This window comes from Carex rostrata, chromosome 14, assembly GCF_964058835.1.
Source record: "Carex rostrata chromosome 14, lpCarRost1.2, whole genome shotgun sequence".
In the NCBI taxonomy this organism is placed as follows: domain Eukaryota; kingdom Viridiplantae; phylum Streptophyta; class Magnoliopsida; order Poales; family Cyperaceae; genus Carex; species Carex rostrata.
Genome location: NC_135931.1, coordinates 2,186,214 through 2,207,108, shown reverse-complemented (window position 1 = coordinate 2,207,108; position 20,895 = coordinate 2,186,214). Strand labels below are relative to the sequence as shown.

Genomic DNA, 20,895 nt, shown 5'->3' with positions numbered 1-20,895 from the left:
TCTTCTAAATTCTGAAAACAAAAATAAAAAAGCGCTACTGACTTCTGTAGTCAAATAAATGGATGTGTTTCATTATCTTCTAAATTCTGAAAACAACAATAAAAAAGCGCTACTGACTTCTGTAGTCAGATAAATGGATCAAGTAGCCAACGTGCTCAATTCCAGATGAAATTTAATCCAAGCATAAAGCCAAAAAAATCAAGTAGAAGAAAATCGAAAGCTAATATATTAATATGCCAAATATTTACCAGAGAGAGGAACGTGAGGTAGGTTTTGAAAGAGAAAAAAAAAACTAGTTACAACTTACAAGCAGCCATAACAACAAAGTCACTCTTATATACAAAAGAGTGTCCAAATTCTCCAAGTATCCACTCTACTCATCCAAAAAATGTAAAGCTAACTACTACTTTGTACATGTAGCCACTGCAAATAACTAAAAGACAGGCAACTCTAGAATTTTACACAAAAAAAAAAAACTTATATTGGTGTTTTTTGGTTTTCTATTGCCCCCCTAACAAAGAGAAAAGAGAAATTTACACAAGTGAAGACCAAAGTTGGTTTCTGGAAAAAACTTCAGGTTTCTGGATTATTTGACACATTAACATTGGCTTCAGATCCTAAGGAGGTTTTAGAGCCTGGAAGTCAGTCACATTGGGGGCATATTTTTGCTCAGCACTTTCGGAGCTGTGTCATTTTCAAGTTTGCCCAGAAAAAAAAAAAAAAACTAGTATGTACACATCACTATTATGAACACAGATTTCCCCTCTTCTAATAGGGATACCATTGTGGGGCCCTGTCTGCGCGTCTGAACCAGGTCTTGAAAGCATTGACCAGGTGGGGGCAGTCATCGACATTTCGGGTTGAGAAACTGAGGCACTGCTGGAGCAACTCCTGTGCATCAGCAATGGGAAGAGTGGAGATTATCTGAAGGAATGTCTCTTCTAGCTCATGAAACACAGTCCTCTGGGACCCACCTGGAAGAAATGCTAAATCTCTGCATGCATTGAGCACAGGGAGCCACACATTTACCAGACTCGCTCGCAGCTGAAACATTATAAGTAAACAGAATAACTCATTAGAAGAAGCAAATTTAACACACAAAAAAAGATGCAAAAAGGTCAGACGAGGTAATAATATCAGTACACAGCATCATTCTATAGCAATCAAAATGAAATTCTAAGGAAAAATTCTGGTAAAAGATATCTTGGTCTATATTTTGCAAATAAAACATTACTATTTTGGTACTAACTTGACTAAATCCCAAAATCCAAGTAAACCACACAAAAGACAAGGTGATCGAACATAATTGCATCAAGCATGTCTCCAGCATCATACTCTACTTTTCAAGAACTGCCTCTACAGAGTACAATGGAATTGCCAAACTAGCCCCGTAATTGTTCAGAACAGAATTAAGTACTGCTACACTATCACAAGACAAAGTGCTGCTAAATTTGAGGGTTATTCCCTGTGGATATCTCAAATTACATGTCTAGCCTACAAGTATTTGGGAGGACACCCCCATAGTGCTTTGTTCTTTACAAACCTATCTTACCTTAATTTCAGTGGTTCATTATGAATCAAAGAAAGAGATTAAAGCAGTTCCCATTGTCAACTCTCGAGGTGTTAAAAATACTACTACATACATATTACTTGAAGAGCAAAGCTAGGGTGTGATGTGCTCACCAAGAGGTTTTGATGAGCACAACTCCAAAAGTATATCGGATCGGCTTCAAACAAAGAATCCAAACCGTTGAAATTTATGTACTTCATGAGTGATGCATGTACATGCAAGAACTTGAAAATTTCGAATTCATTTGCTACAAGGTCAAGTGATTAAAGAAATTAACCTTTTATAAGTTATTTTACAAGTTGTTTTATATATTCATTTTTCATTATTTCTTTGACTGCTTGACCTTGTAGCAAATGAATTCTAAACTTTCAAAATTTTGTGTGTACATGCATCACTCATAAAGTACATGGATTTCAATGGTTTGGATTCTTCGTTTAAAGTTGATCCGATATATTTTTAGAATTGTGCTCATTGGTGAGCACATCACACCCTAGCTTTGCTCTTAGTTGAATATTATTAATTTCATAAAGAGAGGTCTCCTATGTGCTACCATCTTAGCTAAGACCATAAGAACAATTAACAGAGTACATACCAAGTGGATTTGCTCTCAAAAATGCTCCAGCGGATGATAATGGGGTTCAATATAGCCATTCTAAAAATAACTCACGTTCAACAGATCGATGTGGGACTACAACTTCCTAACTGGGTTCTTTTTTACTCTAGCATAAAACTAACACAAGTAATTTAAATAAAAAAATATATATTGAAACAATACTGTATTTTATTTGGATTTTCTTGGCAGGATAGTGATTAATTTATGTTCTCAGCTCTAAAATCAGAATTCATGTAAGAACTTCAAACAAAACAGACATATCACCGGATTATACTCTGCCTAATTTTCAACACCCCCATACTGTATATATAACATCCAATGAAGCACTACAAGTGACGAAGATTAAACAAACCTGCGGAGGCGCAAGAGTATGACCTGAGACAACCGCACCAGCAAGCTTCAGTGTGCACCTTGTCACAAAAACCGGCAAACCCGGTGCAATGTTTCTATAATTATCATCTTTTAGTGTCTTTAACAAATCAGCTGACAACCCCGACTGGTCACTCCATTCTCTAACCGCATTATCAGCCACTCTCATCTCCACCATTCGCTCAATTATCCAATACAAGTGCTTTATGTTTGTCATGGCAGCGTGCAAATGCAACCTTTGCATCGCTTCTCTCTCATCATTATCTCCCGCCACTCTGAAATCAGGACTCGCATACTTCCCCATTAGTTCTTTAACTGCATCTAGGCTATGCACAAAAGAACTATCCAGAACCTTCATAATGGAATCAATTGCGGGATAATCTCGCAATATCTTCGCCACAAAAGTTTTAACAGTAGCGGAATTAGGCGGAGCATGTATTGCCGAATTGATTAAATCGGCAAGCATTTTCTCAGATGGAGAATTTGAGGCGTCTGATTGGACTGGAAAAATCCTGGACAGGAGATCTTTTGATTCGTGGAGCTGGAGCATGGGGACCATGGTGAGAACGTGCTTTTCTTCTTCCTCGGTCCATGGGACTGTGTCAAGGAAGCGAAGACAGTAGCGAATTAGATCATCGAAGAGGAGCTCTAAGGCGACCGGGAGGAGATCGAGCGCGTCAGTAGGAGAACGAACGCAAGAGGCGAAATCGAGCGTGTGGAGAAGGCGGATGACCGACACGTGTCCATCAAAGTGTCTCCTGCGTCGACACGTGCCAGTAGCAGAAGGGCCAACGGTGAGTGTGATAATACGTGGCGATTTATCGGAAGCATTTTTGTTGTCTTGCCATCGGTCGGACAACAGGGCGTCAAAAAATCGGGCGCGGCGGAGGGAAGATGAACTGACGTGGAGGTCGAGGATTGGTGGAGAGATGGGAGGCGTGGTGGCAGCATCATCAGAGCCGGATGCGATGAGAGAAGGGTCGAGGGAAAGGCGGAGTATAAGGTCGGAGGTGGAGGGATCGTTGAAAATGCCAATGATGGAATCGGGGATAAGATGGTCGTTCCCTTTGTTATACTTCCCTTCCTCTGTCGTGATGACGGAATCGCGGGAAGGGGAGGGAAATCGGGAGAAGCTGCTTGCTCGGTTGCGTTTGCGCGTCGCCATGGGATGGGGACTATCTTTTTTTGAAAATCGGGCAGTGGCTGCCAGATGAATGGGATGGGGACTATCACAGTGATGAGGAGGAGGGATTCAAATCAGCTGAAATCCAAATGTATGAACAGTACCGCTGAGGAGAGGGGATAAGATGGATCTGCAAAGTGTCGAGTGCGTATCCTCTGAGATATCTCAACTTTTGCGTGACCGACGTGTCCGGTGCCTATTCGGGGATGATGTATTATCTGTGCTTTGAGATTCGTGCAGAGCGTATTTAAGCGGTTGCGATTTTCCATAAAGTCGCGCAAATTTTGAGATATCACAGAGGATACGAATTCCAAAGTGTCTAGGTGTTTCTGGAATTCACATCCCCTCGGGTTGACTGACTGAGGACAATTACAATCGGACGGTTAACTTAGCTGGCACGAATCTCCAAACATACCAATACAGTCTTCACATGAACTGGATTGAGTTTGATCCGGTTTGAATTAATCTGTTCCGTCAGTTTTAATTTGCGTTACTCAGGTACCCTGGGAGGATTCGGATCCGTGTTTCTGGTTGCAACTGGAGGCGAACGCAACGGATCGGAATGATCTGGTGGTGCAAATGCTAGATTCAGATCCAGTACAATACCTGACCGGGTAGAGTGCGATCTGAATCGTTCGTTTTAATCTGAAACGAATCTCAAAGCGCATAGTTGTGTCTCTTCTCTTCAGAGCATGAAAATGATTTTGACTCGACTGCGGTACTGCAGGAATACTCACTCGATGCTTTAAGTTCGTTGATTCCGAGTCTCACTGACGAGGTGAGTAGTGAGTACCGACTACCGATTACAAAGGTCACTTTATTGCGGGACCCACGGTTGAACCCACCAGTTTCGTGTGATCATTCTCTTTTCGGGCTTTGTTTGATTTTGTGAGGTTTCACCGGATAATTTTGGAGGCCTCAGGCCTGTATTATAAATTAAGTTGGGCCTCCTTGGGCCCGTAGAGTCGTGTGTTTTCTTCGTTGGCCCACTATGACTCTGCTATTATTGTTCATGAATCATGCTTCCTCCGTGTTATCTTTCTTAAAATACAATACAAAATGGGAGTCCAAATTGCTAATTTCTACTCCCTACATATAAATTAATAAAGATTATTGAATTAAAAAAGAAATGGTTTTCGAATTATTATGCTAATGACGCCCATTAAAAATATTTGTGCATCCAGCCATCATTTTTCTATAGGTTTTTCATTCAGCACCACTAGGAAAATACATAAACACCCTCAATACTATTCATAATAGCAATAATACAAAAGCCCAAATAGAATCCGAAATGCATCAGGTATTCAACTTAATTTGGTTTTTCTCTTTTTAAAAGAATGCTAGTGTACACTTATAGAATACCTTTAATATGACCAAAAAAAAATGGTATACAGCATGAGGAGAGAAAAATTCAGCTTCGCTTCTGCGCAGCCTCATATATATATATATATATATAGGATTTGGCTAATATGCTATAAGTAGCTAAGAGGCCTCCCGTGCTGCGGCTCAATATTTGACTTTTCAAAATCTTAACGGTCGATCCGAACCGTTCATCTTGTTCTCCATATTAATATGTGTTTGGAGACCAAATTTTACATTTTTTGGAAATTTTTTACTATTTTTTTAGATTTATTGAATATCGCTGTTTTTCATGGTCCAGATTTGTCTGAAAAACAGCGATTTTCAATAAATCTAAAAAAATAGTAAAAAATTTCCAAAAAATGTAAAATTTGGTCTCCAAGTACATATTAATATGGAGAACAAGATGAACGGTTCGGATCGACCGTTAGAATTTTGAAAAGTCGAATATTGAGCCGTAGCACGGGAGGCCTCTTAGCTACCCATAGCACCGTTGCCAAGTCCTATATATATATATATATATATATATATATATATATATATATATATATATATAGTACGGCTAACGCGCTTCCTCTAGCATATGGGCCGAAATGCTTCCGGTGGAAAGTTGAAATTTCAAAATCCAAAAAGTCGATCTGAACCGTTCATTTTCTTCTCCATATTAATATCTGCTCGGAGACCAAATTTTACATTTTTCTGAAATTTTTTACTATTTATTAAGCCATTTTGAAAATCGCTGATCCAACGGTAGCTTCTGATTTTTACTGTTTGGTAAGCCACCGTTGGATCAGCGATTTTAAAAATGGCTTAATAAATAGTAAAAAATTTCAGAAAAATGTAAAATTTGGTCTCCAAGCAGATATTAATATGGAGAAGAAGATGAACGGTTCAGATCGACTTTTTGGATTTTGAAATTTCAACTTTCCACCGGAAGCATTTCGACCCATATGCTAGAGGAAGCGCGTTAGCCGTACTCTATATATATATATATATATGAGGAGGGATAAAGTTACAACAACTATTTTCTACATTTTCAAAGTCCAAATCGTCGATCCAAACCGTTAGATGTGATCTCCACAATAAAATGTGCTTCCATACCAAATTTTACATTTTTTTAAATTTTTTTACTATTTATTAAGATGGGTACAAAATTCAATGGTCTGAATTTGACTAGTTTTTGTACCTATCTTAATAAATAGTAAAAAAATTCCAAAAAATGTAAAATTTGGTCTCCAAGCACATTTTATTGCAGAGATCACATCTAACGGTTTGGATCGACGATTTGGACTTTGAAAATGTAGAAAATGGTTATTGTAACTCAAAAATTGTTGTAACTTGATCCCTCCTATATATATATATATATATATATATATATATATATAACGAGGAGGGTTCCAATGCCTCATTTTTTTTATACCTCATCATACCTCATATTTTATATCTTCATTTTCTTCATATTCAAAGTCTAAATTGTCGATCCGAACCGTTCAACATGATATCCATACTAAAATATGGTTAGGAATGAAATTTTATATTTTTTAGAATTTTTTTGCTATTTTTTAAGATGGGTAGAAAATCACTGTTTTTTGAACGGTTCAAAAACAGTGATTTTGTACCTATCTTAAAAAATAGCAAAAAAATCCAAAAAATATAAAATTTCATCTCCATGCATATTTTAGTATAAATATTTTGTTGAACAGTTCGGATCGACAATTTGGACTTTGAAAACGAAAATATAAAATATGAGGTATGATGAGGTATGAAAAAAAATGAGGCATTGGAACCCTCCTCTCTCTCTCTATATATATATATATATATATTTGTGAATATAAAGCTATTGCCCGTTCCACCGAAATTTTTATTTATACCATAATGAAAAATAAAAAATAAAAACCAAAACAATCTGATTTTGGGAGCTATTCAAAACTACTCAGACTACTAAGCCAATTTGCGGTCCCAAAAACAGAGACCACCCCAAATTTGTTTGATTTTATATTAATAGTTTAATAATTTTCAGAAATAGAAAGAACACAATAATTTTTATATTTACTAGAAGTGACAGGAATCAATAAATCAGATACATTTTTTTTTCCAATAAAACACCAATAAATAGTTTAATTTTCTTTACTACCGAAAAAATCATGCCTAAAAATATTTCAAAGTTTTTCTAGTACATCTAAATTATAAGATTTTTATCTATTTTATTTAATTTTCTTCCTAACATATTTAAATTATTAATTATTTTTTCTATTTTTGAAACCATTATTATTTTGATCAAAGTCAAATTCGGAGGTTGGTTTTGTGTTGTTGGCAGATTATTATTGAGTTAGGCTAATATGACACTAGTGTTATATCAAACTAAATAACATCACATCTTAAACCCTTAGATCTGCTTTAAGATTCGTACAAAATGAAGTGCTTGAACAGTAAAAGCGGATAGTACGAATCTTAAAGCAGATCTAAGGGTTTAAGATGTGGTGTTATTTAGTTTGATATAACACTAGTGTCATATTAGCCTAACTCATTATTATTTTGACCAAAGTCAAATTCAGAATCTGCCGATTAGCCTGGCAGCTCTCCGGTTTTGAAGCTGCAGATTGAATCGGCGGCCTTATTGTTTTTCAAAATTTCTCAAAATCATAAAAAAAAAAATTTAAATATGGTATAAATAAAAATTTCGGCCCGTTTCATCAGAAAAACTTAAAATCCGGTTACATGCAAATGGATATTGTGTTATGATATCACAACCATCCAACAATTCACTTGTTCAAAACAAAAAATTGGTATCGTCATATTTAATTTTAAAAAAATATGACCCATTTCAATCAATTAATATAAACAGTAACCATGAACATCCACTTGAGTTTATGGACGTCATATTTTGGTGGAATTCATCAATAATGCATTCAATAAATCACTGCTTGCCATTACTGTTTAAACAGAGAGAGATAATAACTATACTTATAAAATTTAAAATTCATAGGCATAATTTACCGATTTTTTTTTAGTTTCCATCCAATTAAATTAAAATTAATTGATTATCATCTGATTAGATTTTTTCTCAATTCCTACCACTCATGCGGACTGGGTACACGCACGGATCACGATTGGTGTGCGTCCTCGGTTTGCACACCAATTGGTGCGCCTACCCAGTATGCGCATCAAATTTGTGTGCACACCCAGTCTGCACACCAATCGTGATCCGTACGCATACCCAGTCTGTGTGGGTGGTAGGAATTGAGAAAAAACCCAATCGGATGGTAATCGATTAATTTTGATTTAATCGGGTAGTAACTAAAAAACATTCGGCGTAATTTATATGATGCAGTTATAGTAGATGCAATTTAATATATGTTTAGTTGTATATCAAATGATTTAAAATTTTCACAGTATGAAATTAACTGTCATTAATGTAATCAAATGATGCTTAAACTATATGAAATTTGTTTGTCAGTCTATATGTATGTCCATTGACGTATCTATAAATTTATTTTGTGATTTTTAGTTTCATTTCAATTAAATTAAAAAATAAATTGTCAAGGATTTTTTAAAATAATTAAATCTTAATCTGCACCAGATTTGATCCGTTGTTAAGAACCAGACTTTAGTCTAATGCTAAAGACAATATTCTCTGTGTAAGAATTTGCATATTTAAAATACAGATAAAAAAAAAATATATTGTGAATATTTGTTGGATAGTTGACCTCCATTCTCTATTAAAAAAATGTTAATCCACTAGGATTGTAATTACCAGATGCTAATTTTGTTCAACTAGAGTTGTAATATTCCTACATTTGTGTTATTATTTTTCATTTATCTCTTACATTTTTCATAACACAATATATTGAGATTTAAATTGTAATATGGAATCTCTATACGTGATATGTATATTACTTTAATTATACCGGTTTTTTATATCATCACCCTTGAAATTTAATTATCATATCATGTTAACATTATTTTATAGTCCATTGTATTTTTCGGTTGTTCTTCGACGTATAACACTTTGTTTAGATGGAGAGTAGAGGAAGAGAGGGAATGGAAAGAAAAGAATTTTTTTTTTTTCTAATCTATCTATATATATTTAATCTTGGATGAAGGTGTTACTGTATATCTACAGTAACATCTATGGTTTACTCCGTCTGATGCACATTTCATGGTTGGGATCTTTCTTTGATTTGCTCTCTCTATAGGTCCCGATAATTTTTTTTATCTTCGTTTCTATCGAAGGCTCTTAAGGGTGTTTCAGAACCTGTCGCGCAGAGGAAGGGGACGGGAGACGGAGGGAGGCTAACATGGCTCGTGTTACTCCGTCTACATCTTGAATTGGGGTTACGAATTACGGAATCTTTCAACGTAGAGTTACCCCTGCAACAGTAGCGTTTTCTCTTCCTCTCCTCTCCCATTTCTTCATTCTGGAGCGAGTAACCGTGGCGAGCAGCTCCGGTCTGCCTTCGTCTCCCCTTCCTTCCCTTTAATGAGGGGTTTACTCTCCGTTGTGGAGCACGCCCTAAGCGGTTCGCCCCATTTCCTCCTTAATTCGTATCCTCTGAGATATCTCATATTTTGCGTGACTTTCTGGGAAATTCTAACCGTTTAAATACGTTCTGCACGAATCTCAAATCTCTAATAATACTGGCCCCCGCGCTATCCGCGAATAGGCACCGGACACGTCGGTCACGCAAAATATGATATATCTCAGAGGATCCGCACTCTTTCCTCCTCTCCTCTTCGATCCGGATCTGCCCTCCGCTCTCTACTCCGAGTTTTCTACGCTTTCCATGAACTTCCGACCAGCGGTACCGTTCCAATCTTTCCGACCTCCAACGCCGCCTCCGCCGCTTTGTCGACCTCATTTGCCATCGAGCACTTCGTTCGTTCTCTTCAAGCTGAGCTCTTCTCTCGGAGCGCTCTCTTCCCTCCCTGTTGTCTGTCACCTCTCCGCAGATCCCAACCTCCGTCTCCCCTCCATTGGCGCCTCCGAGCTCGTCTTCACTTACCTCCTCCACAGCCGGTACCCTCTTTCTCTCCCTATAATTTTTTTAACTAAAAAAAGGTTCCAAATTTATTAGTTGCAGTTTATGAGGTTGTTAGGTTTTGATAGTGCTTAGGATTTGCATATTTTATTGATTTCCTTTTGCTATCAAATACAAAGTTTGAATTAATTAAATCCGGATTTAGGTACAATTGTGGCTTCTTTTATAAATAAGAGCCAACAATGGACTTTTGCAGTACTGAGCAAATTGTTTGTAAAGTATCTTGAATTAAAACCTTCCACCTTAGCAAGCAACAATCTACTGTTGCTATGGTTTGGGGGCAACAGCAATAATTAATATCGTAGAGCAAAAATAGCTTGATTGAAGAAAAGTGTACCTCGGCTAAGACAAAGTAGCGATATACATTATCATTTCTGGAAAGAAATTGAAGAAGAAAGTACTGGCTTCTTAGCATAAAATATATCATCTTCACAATAGCATGATTAGTTTATTTGCCACGCTCATTTATTTCACTATAAAAGACCATATAAACAATTTGTTTCACACCAAAAAAAAAAATCATACTAACAACATTAACTCATCTATGCAGCTCTGAGCAAGAACCAAAGCCCACAACAAGTGACAAGAAACTGCAAAACAACTCTGCATAGAACAACCTTCAGAGAAACCGCGAACAAGGTGAACAATCTGTGCCTGTGAACTGCAAACATGAATTAATTCAAGCTCTATATATCGGTAAAGAGCTCACAGCACCTTTTTTTCTGTACAATTTCAAACTAATACTTCCACAACATATGCCAATAAATTCTCCTTTCTCTTTAACAAGCAACTAAAACATGACAGTTCATGCCTAATTGAGTTGAAGAACTTTTCCTGGAAAATAAAACGTCTATTTGAGGGAGTAATTGTGATGTAAATTAATTTGCAGTGGTGTCTTAGATGAAGTCCAAACACAGCAGCTGCTGATAAGCCATGTAACACATCAGTGTTGCTGGAGAAGTGAACCTACGTGCATATGGCAGAACACTTCTATCATGGATTGTGATGTGTACGTGGGGACATTAGAAATCTTCATTGAGGAGAGACACACCGCTCGCAAATGTTCGTTCCTGACAAGTAGGTCAAGTTCAAAATCCCTCAATCTGAAGCTGTTCACAAGTGTCCGAGTAAGTTTACTTTTGCTTTGCATTCAGCATTTGTTTCTTTCTGTCATTTTAAATAGAGGAGGAATTAATGGTCATTGTGAATTGTTATGTATGTATGAATTTCCAAGCACATATAGTTCTTAGTTGATATTAACAACAATACAAACTATACTGTATATTTTAGATTTGAATTGCCAAAATTTTGTCAAATTATTATCTACAGCTTTCTTTTTTTACTTTTCAAGCTTTAAGTAGTTTCGCATTTTGTAAATTGCAAGAACTATTTTTCTTACTGGAAACACCTGACATTTTGTTGACTTTTCACCCCTAAATATACTTACCTCTTCAGTGTTAAGTCTAAGCTGATATAAGGATCATAAATCGATCCTACCGTAGTTTGCACATATTTTTTCAAGTGGTTTGATTTAAAACTGGAAAATGAGAAGTTGATCTTTTTTTAACTTCATCTTGATTTAACCGTTGATTGTTAACATTATGAGCATTTTTACTAAGTTCAAGTTTTATGATACTTCAAAATCAAAACTTATTAGGTGTGACTTTGCAAAATAAATAAATAAATGCTTTTTTCAATACTCTACAGAACCTGAACTCTTAACAACTTGACACTATATTTCCGACATCCAAGTAATTATTTTTCCAACTTTTCATTTATTTATCTATTTATTTTTAACATGATTTCAAATGGGTTATTGGGAGAGAAAAACTGAAGGTAGCCTTCCGCACAAGACGGCTTAAACCTCTAATGTTGGTTTTAGGCAAGCAGTTCGAGTTTGTAAAAAGTTGTGTCTTGTCATTTGAATTATTAGGTAATTTGAAAAAAAAAATATTTCCTCTGCTGAATTATAACCCTTAATAATATGAATGACAAGCGACTGCTGTTTAGAGTTTAATATTATTTATATCTTTTTTGTTGAAAAATGGAGGCAGTAACCATTGTTACCTGATCTGGCAGTAAATATGCATTGGAGCACTTTTGCAAATTACACTCACCTTTTGGCAACACTGGCAGCGAACAACCTGAAAGTGAGTGCAATTTGGAAAGGGAGACCCAATGGAATCCGGACCTCCCTGGTACAGGAGAAGGGAATTCTTTAAAATTAGTAGTGTGGACGGTTCTTTTAACTTTGTACAAATCTTCAAGGGGCACCAGATTGAGTTAGACCCTGCTCGGAGTTAATCTGGGCCATAAAGTTGACAGCCCCACTGTCCAATACCAGAGAGGATACTTATCCGACCCAATGGTGAGTCTATATGCAAGATATGTTTTTTTTTTTTTTTTCTCTTAAAATTTATGCAAATAGACCCATTTTTTAGTTTGATTAGATGGATTGTGTTTATTATGTTATATATTGTTTCATTGTTGTTTTACAATTGTCCGTGTTTTAAATTTTCAGGTCAGACGCATCACATTGTTCCAAATGATAATTATAACGGTAAATAAATCAAATTGAATAAAAGGTAGGAAGAAGTAAACAGATCTACTAGGAAGATTTAATTGTGATTGATGTATAAAGTGTTATGAATAAATTACTTCTTACTGTGTTGTGAACTGTGGCTGTAAACACTCCTTGGTTCTCACACAGAGACCAAGCCCCTTCATGTGAAGGCTATGTTACCCTGACACTCCTAGAAACCCATCGTACCCGTGTCCGACACGTATCCAACACCGACACGCCTCCGACACAGCCACGATACGTATTAGACACGCCAGCTGGCGTGTCCCAACTATGTTGATACGGTCTCCGATACCGCGTTGACACATCTGATACGGTTCGGACACGGATGGATACTTGCCTGTGACCCGCGAACCCGCGAACCCGCGATCCGCACTCGTGGACCAGTCCGTGCGTGTGGATCGCGCCCGTGGACACCAGCCCGTGCGTGTGGACCGCGCCAGTGGACCGAGCATAGTTCTTTTTTTTTCGCTGCTAGCTTGGTTCGAACTTGGGAGGTCGTGGACCAGTTCGTGTGTGTGGACACCAGCCCGTGCGTGTGGATCGCGCCCGTGGACCGAGCAGAGTTCTTTTTTTTTCGCTGCTAGCTTGGTTCGAACTTGGGAGGTCCCAAGTGTGGGTCAAAATCTTTGCCACTATACTAGGGCATCACTTATGTTAAGATCTAGTCAATATAGTATTTATCTTATACTTGAATGAAGTCTTTCTTTTTTCTACAGATTTGATTTAAGTTATGATTATCTAAATACAATATATAAATTAATTAAAAATAATATATGTTAATAGCCGTGTCGTATCCTCTATTTTTGAGAATTGCCATGTCGCCGTACCCGTGTCGTATCCGACACGATATCCGTACCCGTATCCATGCAACATAGTGATGAAGGCCTTAATTGTAAATAAATTACTTCTGATTCAAAGGTTTTTTAGACTATTGAAGAGTTCGAATGTAGAGAGTCATGCAAATATGTGCACAAAATTAAGAATGGGCTCGTTTCCTTTTTCATTAGATATTTAAGCCTAGCTAGCAATGTTATCAAAACCGGACTGGACGTCGACCTAGTAAAGCTCCAATTTGATGGTTCATTGGTCGGACCAATGGTTCAACCGGTTTGACTGCTGATTTTTTAAATACTTGCATATTTATTTATAAAATATAATTATTATTATAAATAATTATGTTTTTATGTAATAAAATTTGTAATATACATATTAACACTGTACTATAAAAATAAATTTATATATTACAAATAATAATTGTATATTAGAAAATAATATATTTATTGTATCTCAAATGTAGAACTCATTCTTAGAATTAGTAAAATAAAATATTATGAAATATTTTTTTTCATCAAAGAATTTTTATAGTTTTATACTTCATATTAAAATTGAATAACTACATAGAAATTCTTTAGTTTTTATGATCAAGTGAACTTCTAATGATCCATATTAGAATTAATATTTTATTTTAAAAAAAATAATATTGCAATAAATGTTGGATTATTCTCAAACACATAATTATTTATAAAAATATGTTACAAAACATAAATGACGACGTAGATTTAGCTACATAATAATACATATTAGATTTCATTTTTTTCTCCTAAAAAGTTGTTACATTTTTTCCTCAAAAGATGCTCCTTTTCAAATTTGGAAATAGATGGCATGGCAGTGGACACAAAATCATTAAAGACCCGTTTTTTGTTTTTGTTTTTACTCCGGTTTTTTTTATATAAAACCGGCCGGTTTAATTAATTATAACCGGGTCTATTGTATATCCGGTCCAAATAGTGAACCAAACCGTAAACCTGTCCAGTTCTAATTTATTCTGGCCGAACCGGCCGGTCCGGTTTTGATAACAGTGCTAGCTAGAGATGTTGTTCGTTAGCATTTTCTTTTAACGTCCGTAAATTTGTTTAGTTTCTTTAATTGCTTTTTTTTTCGAAAACCGATTCCTTAATGCTGATTTAAATTTTTTTAGGTGTTTTTTCGGTCGAAATTTTAGTTTATGTCTGAATTGTATTTTTATTATGGAATCAGCTTGGGTCCGATGGCCATCGGATCCAAAGTGGTTCCAACGGGTTCTCTCACCGTCGGATCTACTTTAGGATTCGTGTGTACGGATTTTAAAGCAGATACGAAATTGCGGGCGCAAATCCTAAAGCAGATCCGACGGTGAGAGAACTCGTTGGAACCACTTTGAGTCCGATGGCCATCGGACCCAAGCTGTTTCCCTTTATTATACAAGTATCTTTAGACTTTACCCACAAATAAAATAACCGAACATGAATTCTTTATCCTAGATTAAAATTTAATTTCATAATTGTGTTCGAATAATCACAATCATTTAACATTATTAATTTAAATTTGTTAAATATTATAAAGTAAGTAATATGATATTGAAAATTAAGGGTAGGCACTTATCTCTTTCTGAACATAGTTTTAGAGAATTTTATAAGCATGCGTTCAATTTCATGATTTGATACTTGTAAAGAAACAATTTTAATTGATCTGTCAGAACGGTTGAACGTTGTTGTTGTTGTTTTTTTTAAGTTTATATATTATTGTTTACATAATTCAATTGAATAAATGGCATTTTCTTTTTGACAGAATATATGGCTCCTACTTGGCATATTGGCGGTAGAAAAATGATACCACTCTGCAGATAAATAGGAGACTAGGAGTTGATGAAAAGATGCATAATTTATTGTCAAATTTCTTCTCTTTGGCCCAGGCACATGAAGTTGACCTTGTTTTTCTGATAGGTGGGCCCAACCACTTACTAAACCCCCTCAATAGAATTATTATTAGAAGTCAAGAGGCACATGGGTTAATTATGAAGCGAGATTGAAAATTTAATATTTTTTTTTCTTTATTAAAAAATAAATTGGTATTAATTCTTGTAAAAATTTAAAATATTAAAGAATAAAAATGCAAGTTTTTAATTTATAAAAAAAGTTAACCATCCTTTTCCCTCTGCTTCCATCCTCCCCTGTTCGTCCGTTAAACAACTAACACTTAACAGTGGCCTGAGGCTGACGCTCCAATCAAGTAAACAACGCCAAACACATGTCACATGCCATGATATACAGTTAGATATAGTTCCCAAGATTTAGGATAACAGAGACAGAGACAGCTAGTTGTGTTTGCAATTTGCATGACAAAATTATGTCGAATGTGAATGGTTTAACTTTCAAGATTATAATCAATAGAATCGATCTTTCGATTTGAGACGTGATCGATGGAAAAAAATTGTGTTAAAAATATTTAAAAAAAAAAAAAAAAGCTCCTAATTGTCCACAGTTTATTCACAGAAAAACTGTCATTTGACTTACACGAATCTTGTAAAATTTCATATTCAATACTGTAACTAATCTTATATAAAACACACTTTAAAATTCTAACATCCAGTGAAACCACTTTATGTACTTGCAATTTGCACAACTTTCCAAACTAATTGTATTTGCTACGGTACCACTTGATGTATTTCTCTAACTTTCCGTTAATAGCAATTTAAAAACTGAACCACTTCTCAAACTTGTATTTTTTTCAAAATAATCCCAGAAATTATACAAAATTATTTTTTTTGAATCAAATTTTCTTTTTCAAAATTAAAATTAATTTTAATTTTTTCTTCAATTATTAATATATATATATGCATCTATATCCTATAAATTAACACTACATATACTGTAAACATACAAATGCATATTATAGAACTTCAATACTGTAAAATTTTCAAATGTAAACTATAAACTAATAGATGCATACTGTAAAACTGTAAATTTGAAACCTAAAACACTATAAAACTAAGATAAACACACTGCAAAATTAAAATACGGTAAATTTAAAATATATAAATAGTAAAACTAACAGATGTAAACTATAAAACATCAATACACCAATTATTCACAACCACATTGTTAAACATTAATAACTGTTCACAAGATGAATACTATAAAATCACAAGACGAATACTGTAAAATGACAAGATCAATACTCCATATCGCCTCTCTGTGATCTCTTTCCTCCATATTTTCACAAGATGAATACTGTAAAATTAATAGGGTTAATACTGTAAAATGACAAGATCAATACTCTATGTCGCCTCTTTATTATTTTTTTTCCTCCAGATTTTCACAAGATGAATACTGTAAAATTAACAGGGTGAATACTGTAAAATGACAAGATCAATACTCCGTATCGCCTCTCTATCATCTCTTTCCTTCAGATTTTCACAAGATGAATATTGTAAAATCACAAGATGAATACTGTAAAATTAATAGGGTGAATACTATAAAATGGCAAGATCAATACTGTAGAGAGATAAAGTAGGTAGTGAGACAAGCAGAGAGAAAGAGCTCCGATCGGTGGTGCCCGGTCCAATAGGTGGTGCTGCTGGGTCGTTGCTTGAACGGGATCGGTGTCATTTGTAGAGAGATAAAGGGGGTAGCGAGACAAGCAGAGAGAGAGAGAGCTCCGATCAGTGGTGCCCGGTCCGGTAGGTGGTGCAGCGCCCGATTGAAGACTTGTCAGAGAGGAGGCTGTTAGGATTGAACACTATACTCGGAGTTGATCGTGACCTTGTCTCATCTCATCATAGTCATCGAATCTGGATCTGGTGAAAGAGCTCGATGTGGAGCAGGATCGGAGAGTCACGGAAAGAATAGGACCAGGAGAGGATTTGAAGGGCACGGTGCAAGGTGGCAGATCAAGTGGAAGGAGAGGAAGAGAGCGTGAGAGGAGGAGCAGGAAGAAAGAGAGGGAGAGAGCATGAGAGGAGGAAGAAATGAATGGGAACTGAGATGAAAGAGTTACCGTAAATGGAAATCCAATACAATAACAGTCAGAAGGTAGTTAAAATCGGTTAAATGGAGAGTGGATAAGATTTGTGGACAAAACGTGAACAAAGTTCTGTGGATGAAAACATTTTATCTAAAAACATAAAAACACAAATGCCCAACTCTATATCTTACATATATAATTATTATCCAAGTTTTATTGTTACAAACTTACAACAACCACTGAATTTCTCATTAACTTTCTAAATTTTAATTAATCAAATAAAAATTAAACAAAAAGAAAATTTAAATTTATTTTCTTTCATTAATCATTCAAACAAAAAAAAATTTAAATATGTTAATCTTTATTTCTATTCCATTTCATTATCTTCTATTTTTCATCTCTTCTTGCTTTCTTACTCTCCATCCAAATAAGGTGTAAGTGTATATTTATAGAAAATTATATTTTAGACCCGACCCAGTATGCATAACATCTCAACCGTTGAATCAGAATTGTATCCGAATCGCCTCAAAAATTTGGCCTATAGTATCCGATACAATTCGAATTCAGATCCTCCCCGATACCGTAATAGAGAATCTTTTAGAATTACTGGATCTGGACCGTTCGGATTCAAAGGGGTCGAGAAGATAATCTTTTACAATTTTAAAGAGGATACTTGTCCATACAATCCATCCTCACAAAAGTGTAAAATAAAAATAAACTAATAGCATGTCCATTTTCATTTGGTTAAAAAATCTCAACGAAAAGGTTGCTTTGGTCCACTAAAAGCTGGCTAGCTGCCTTAGTTCCTTCCCTACTCTCAGACCTTTGCTGGTCCTGATCTATCAATTAAACTATCATTTAATCTATAATTAGTATTTTCCATGATGTATTTGCTTGACCTACCCACTTTGAATATACATCAAGTAGTCATGATTGACTAGCTTTAATACCAAATCAGGATATGTTTTTTAAATAACAAATAAATTAAGCATATAGTCAAAGCTTCAATTACGTGAGTCAAAGTTTAATTAAGAATAAAGAATCACTTAAAAAAGCTAGTGACATAAAATTATAATAAGAACACACACCAATATGATTATTCTACTTATCAAATAATAAGATATCCCATCTACTTAAAAGTTACAAGGTTGAATGTTTAGGACGTGCTCCAAAAACCTGTCGCGCAGAGGAAGGGGACGGCAGACAAAGGAAGGAACACAAGCTCGTGTTACTCTGTTTACACCCCGAATTGAGGGGACAAATTTTAGAACTTTTTACGTAGAGTTACCCCTGCAACAGTAGTGTTTTCCTTCTTCTCCTCTCCGATTTCTTCGTTTCTGGAGCGAGTAAGTGTGGTGGGCAGCTCCGGTCTAAGAGCGTCTCTCCTTTCTTCCCTTTAATGAAGGATTTCTCCTCCTGATTGGAGCACAGCCTTAGACTCCAATTAATAGAAATAAAAAAATTCAAATACTTGTGTTGCAGATAGCTCTCTTTATAAGTTATACAGATAAAGAAACTCAGTACAAGTCAAATATTAACAATAAAAAATATATAAAACTTAAGTATGCTTTTGAATATAAAAACAATTTTACGTAATATAAATATAGAAAAAAAAATGTTTTTAATTGCTTTTGTTATATTTTAATTGGTTATTGATTTTCAAGCCCTTTATGCATGTCAAAATACACCAAATTTGCATGTGCCTGGATGTGTCTACAGCTCTACACACATGCTATGTATAAGACAATAAAACATTTTATTTTTTTCATTTAAAAATTTAGATATCGTTTTCGATATTTAGTTACTTGTTATTATGCATTCAGAAATTTGACATTAATTACATATTTCAAACATCAAAGGCTCATATTAAATTGGATCTAAATAATGGCAACATTTGTTTCGGATGTGCTTCATCTTTTACATGATCTTAACTACTAGCTACTTTTCATAAATAATTAAAATACTAAATATTGCACTATTTTATAAATAGATCATACAATTAGAATTTATCTCACTGAAGCTACTAAAATTTCAATTTTATCAGAATTAGATCACTGTCATTGTTCTCTAGAAGTCGAGAACTAGTCTTTAATCTAATGAAAACGACAATATTTTTTATATGAGAGATCGCATATTTGAAATCCGAATAGAACAATTCCTTATAAATATTAAATAGTTAAATAGTTTGACCTTCAATATTTATTTAAAAATTATTAAAATGTATGTCTAAAAGCCACATGCGACCCCCCCCCCCCCCCCCCCCCGCCCCCCCTCATAACAGGAATCCATATCCTCTTCGGTACCATAAAAAAATAAATCTTTTTTTGATAAAAGAGGCCTAAGCCCTTTCCATTGCAGAAAATTTTAACTTACACCAAGTAGATGTTCAAACCTAGTACCAGCCACAAAACAGGACCCAATGATTAGCAGACAACATAATCTGCCTTGCTAACCCACATTCAGCAACAACAAAAAAGGATTCAATCTTTATTCTAAACCACCACATGGGGCTGAAACTAAACCGCAACGAAAATCTAAGTAAACTAATAACTTTTGCCCGAGCACTCCATCTAGTGTTGTTCTTCTGCATAGAGGACCATCTGGTACCCAAACTCAGCAGAAGAAGTCTCTTCATTCTGGTCCACTACGCCATCGTCTGGGTGCCAACTGGCAAGGGGGATAGCATCAATGTCCACTGGCATCCAAAGAGGCATGTATTCCTGTACCTGCGACTTGACTTGACCTGTCCAATAATGAACCAAAGATATAATTAGTAGAATAATTTGCCGTATTGTTTTTTGCTTACCTGATTCAAAACAGAGCTCGTTGCGATGTTTCCAAATCGTCCAGCAAACTGCACTAAACACGAGTAGCATAGCAGCTTTTTGATCGGGAGGCAATTGGTTAGCAAAATGAACAATATCTGAAAATTTAGTCCAGTGTATACTAGCCTGCTGACACGACCCCATGAAGAACCAAATTTGTTTAGTGAATGAGCATGTTACAAACAGATGGTCTTTGGTTTCGGGTTGATGACAGAAATGACATTTAGTATCACCTTGCCAACCTTTTTTCAACAAGTTATCAAGAGTAAGGATTCTATTTTTGTTGGTCAACCACATAAAGACTCTAATTTTTATAGGAATTGGGACTGTCCACCACAGCATAGCATGGCGCGGTTTGATCCCTCGAAAATTCAAGAATTTATATAAGGACTTAACAGTAAATTTCCCTTGTGCATCCCATCGCCAACTTAGTTTATCCTCTAAATGAGTAAATGATAAATGACTAATAATTGCAAGCAATTCAAGCCATTCAGAATATAGAACGCCATATAATGAGCTCCTAAACAGAAGGGCATCCCCTTGTGTGTTGACTACCTGTCGAAGGGTAATG

General features: G+C 35.4%; 1 protein-coding gene and 1 long non-coding RNA gene across 3 annotated transcripts; one reads left to right on the top strand and one right to left on the bottom strand.

Annotated features, from left to right (window-relative positions):
• Positions 1–513: 513 nt before the first annotated feature.
• On the bottom strand, positions 514–3,757 carry LOC144565366 (BTB/POZ domain-containing protein At3g05675-like). Its single transcript, XM_078315099.1, has 2 exons — positions 2,536–3,757; positions 514–1,044 (listed from the first exon to the last, which is right to left on the bottom strand). The coding sequence occupies exons 1-2, from the start codon at positions 3,715–3,717 to the stop codon at positions 769–771; spliced, it is 1,458 nt and encodes a 485-aa protein (XP_078171225.1). The 5' UTR covers positions 3,718–3,757; the 3' UTR covers positions 514–768.
• Positions 3,758–11,711: 7,954 nt separating this feature from the next.
• On the top strand, positions 11,712–12,800 carry LOC144565584 (uncharacterized). 2 transcript variants are annotated; one of them, XR_013514915.1, is made up of 2 exons: positions 11,712–12,066; positions 12,270–12,800. It is a non-coding gene; the product is annotated as an uncharacterized LOC144565584 (long non-coding RNA). The 2 variants fall into 2 exon arrangements; XR_013514914.1 differs by having other exon boundaries at positions 12,213–12,800.
• Positions 12,801–20,895: the final 8,095 nt, after the last annotated feature.

Excerpts from the sequence above, each read along its gene's own strand:
- LOC144565366 (XM_078315099.1), bottom strand. The coding sequence starts at position 3,717 with ATGGCGACGCGCAAACGCAACCGAGCAAGCAGCTTCTCCCGATTTCCC. Across the intron at positions 1,045-2,535 it reads ATACTCTTGCGCCTCCGCAG|CTGCGAGCGAGTCTGGTAAA; the intron begins GTTTGTTTAATC and ends ATAATGTTTCAG.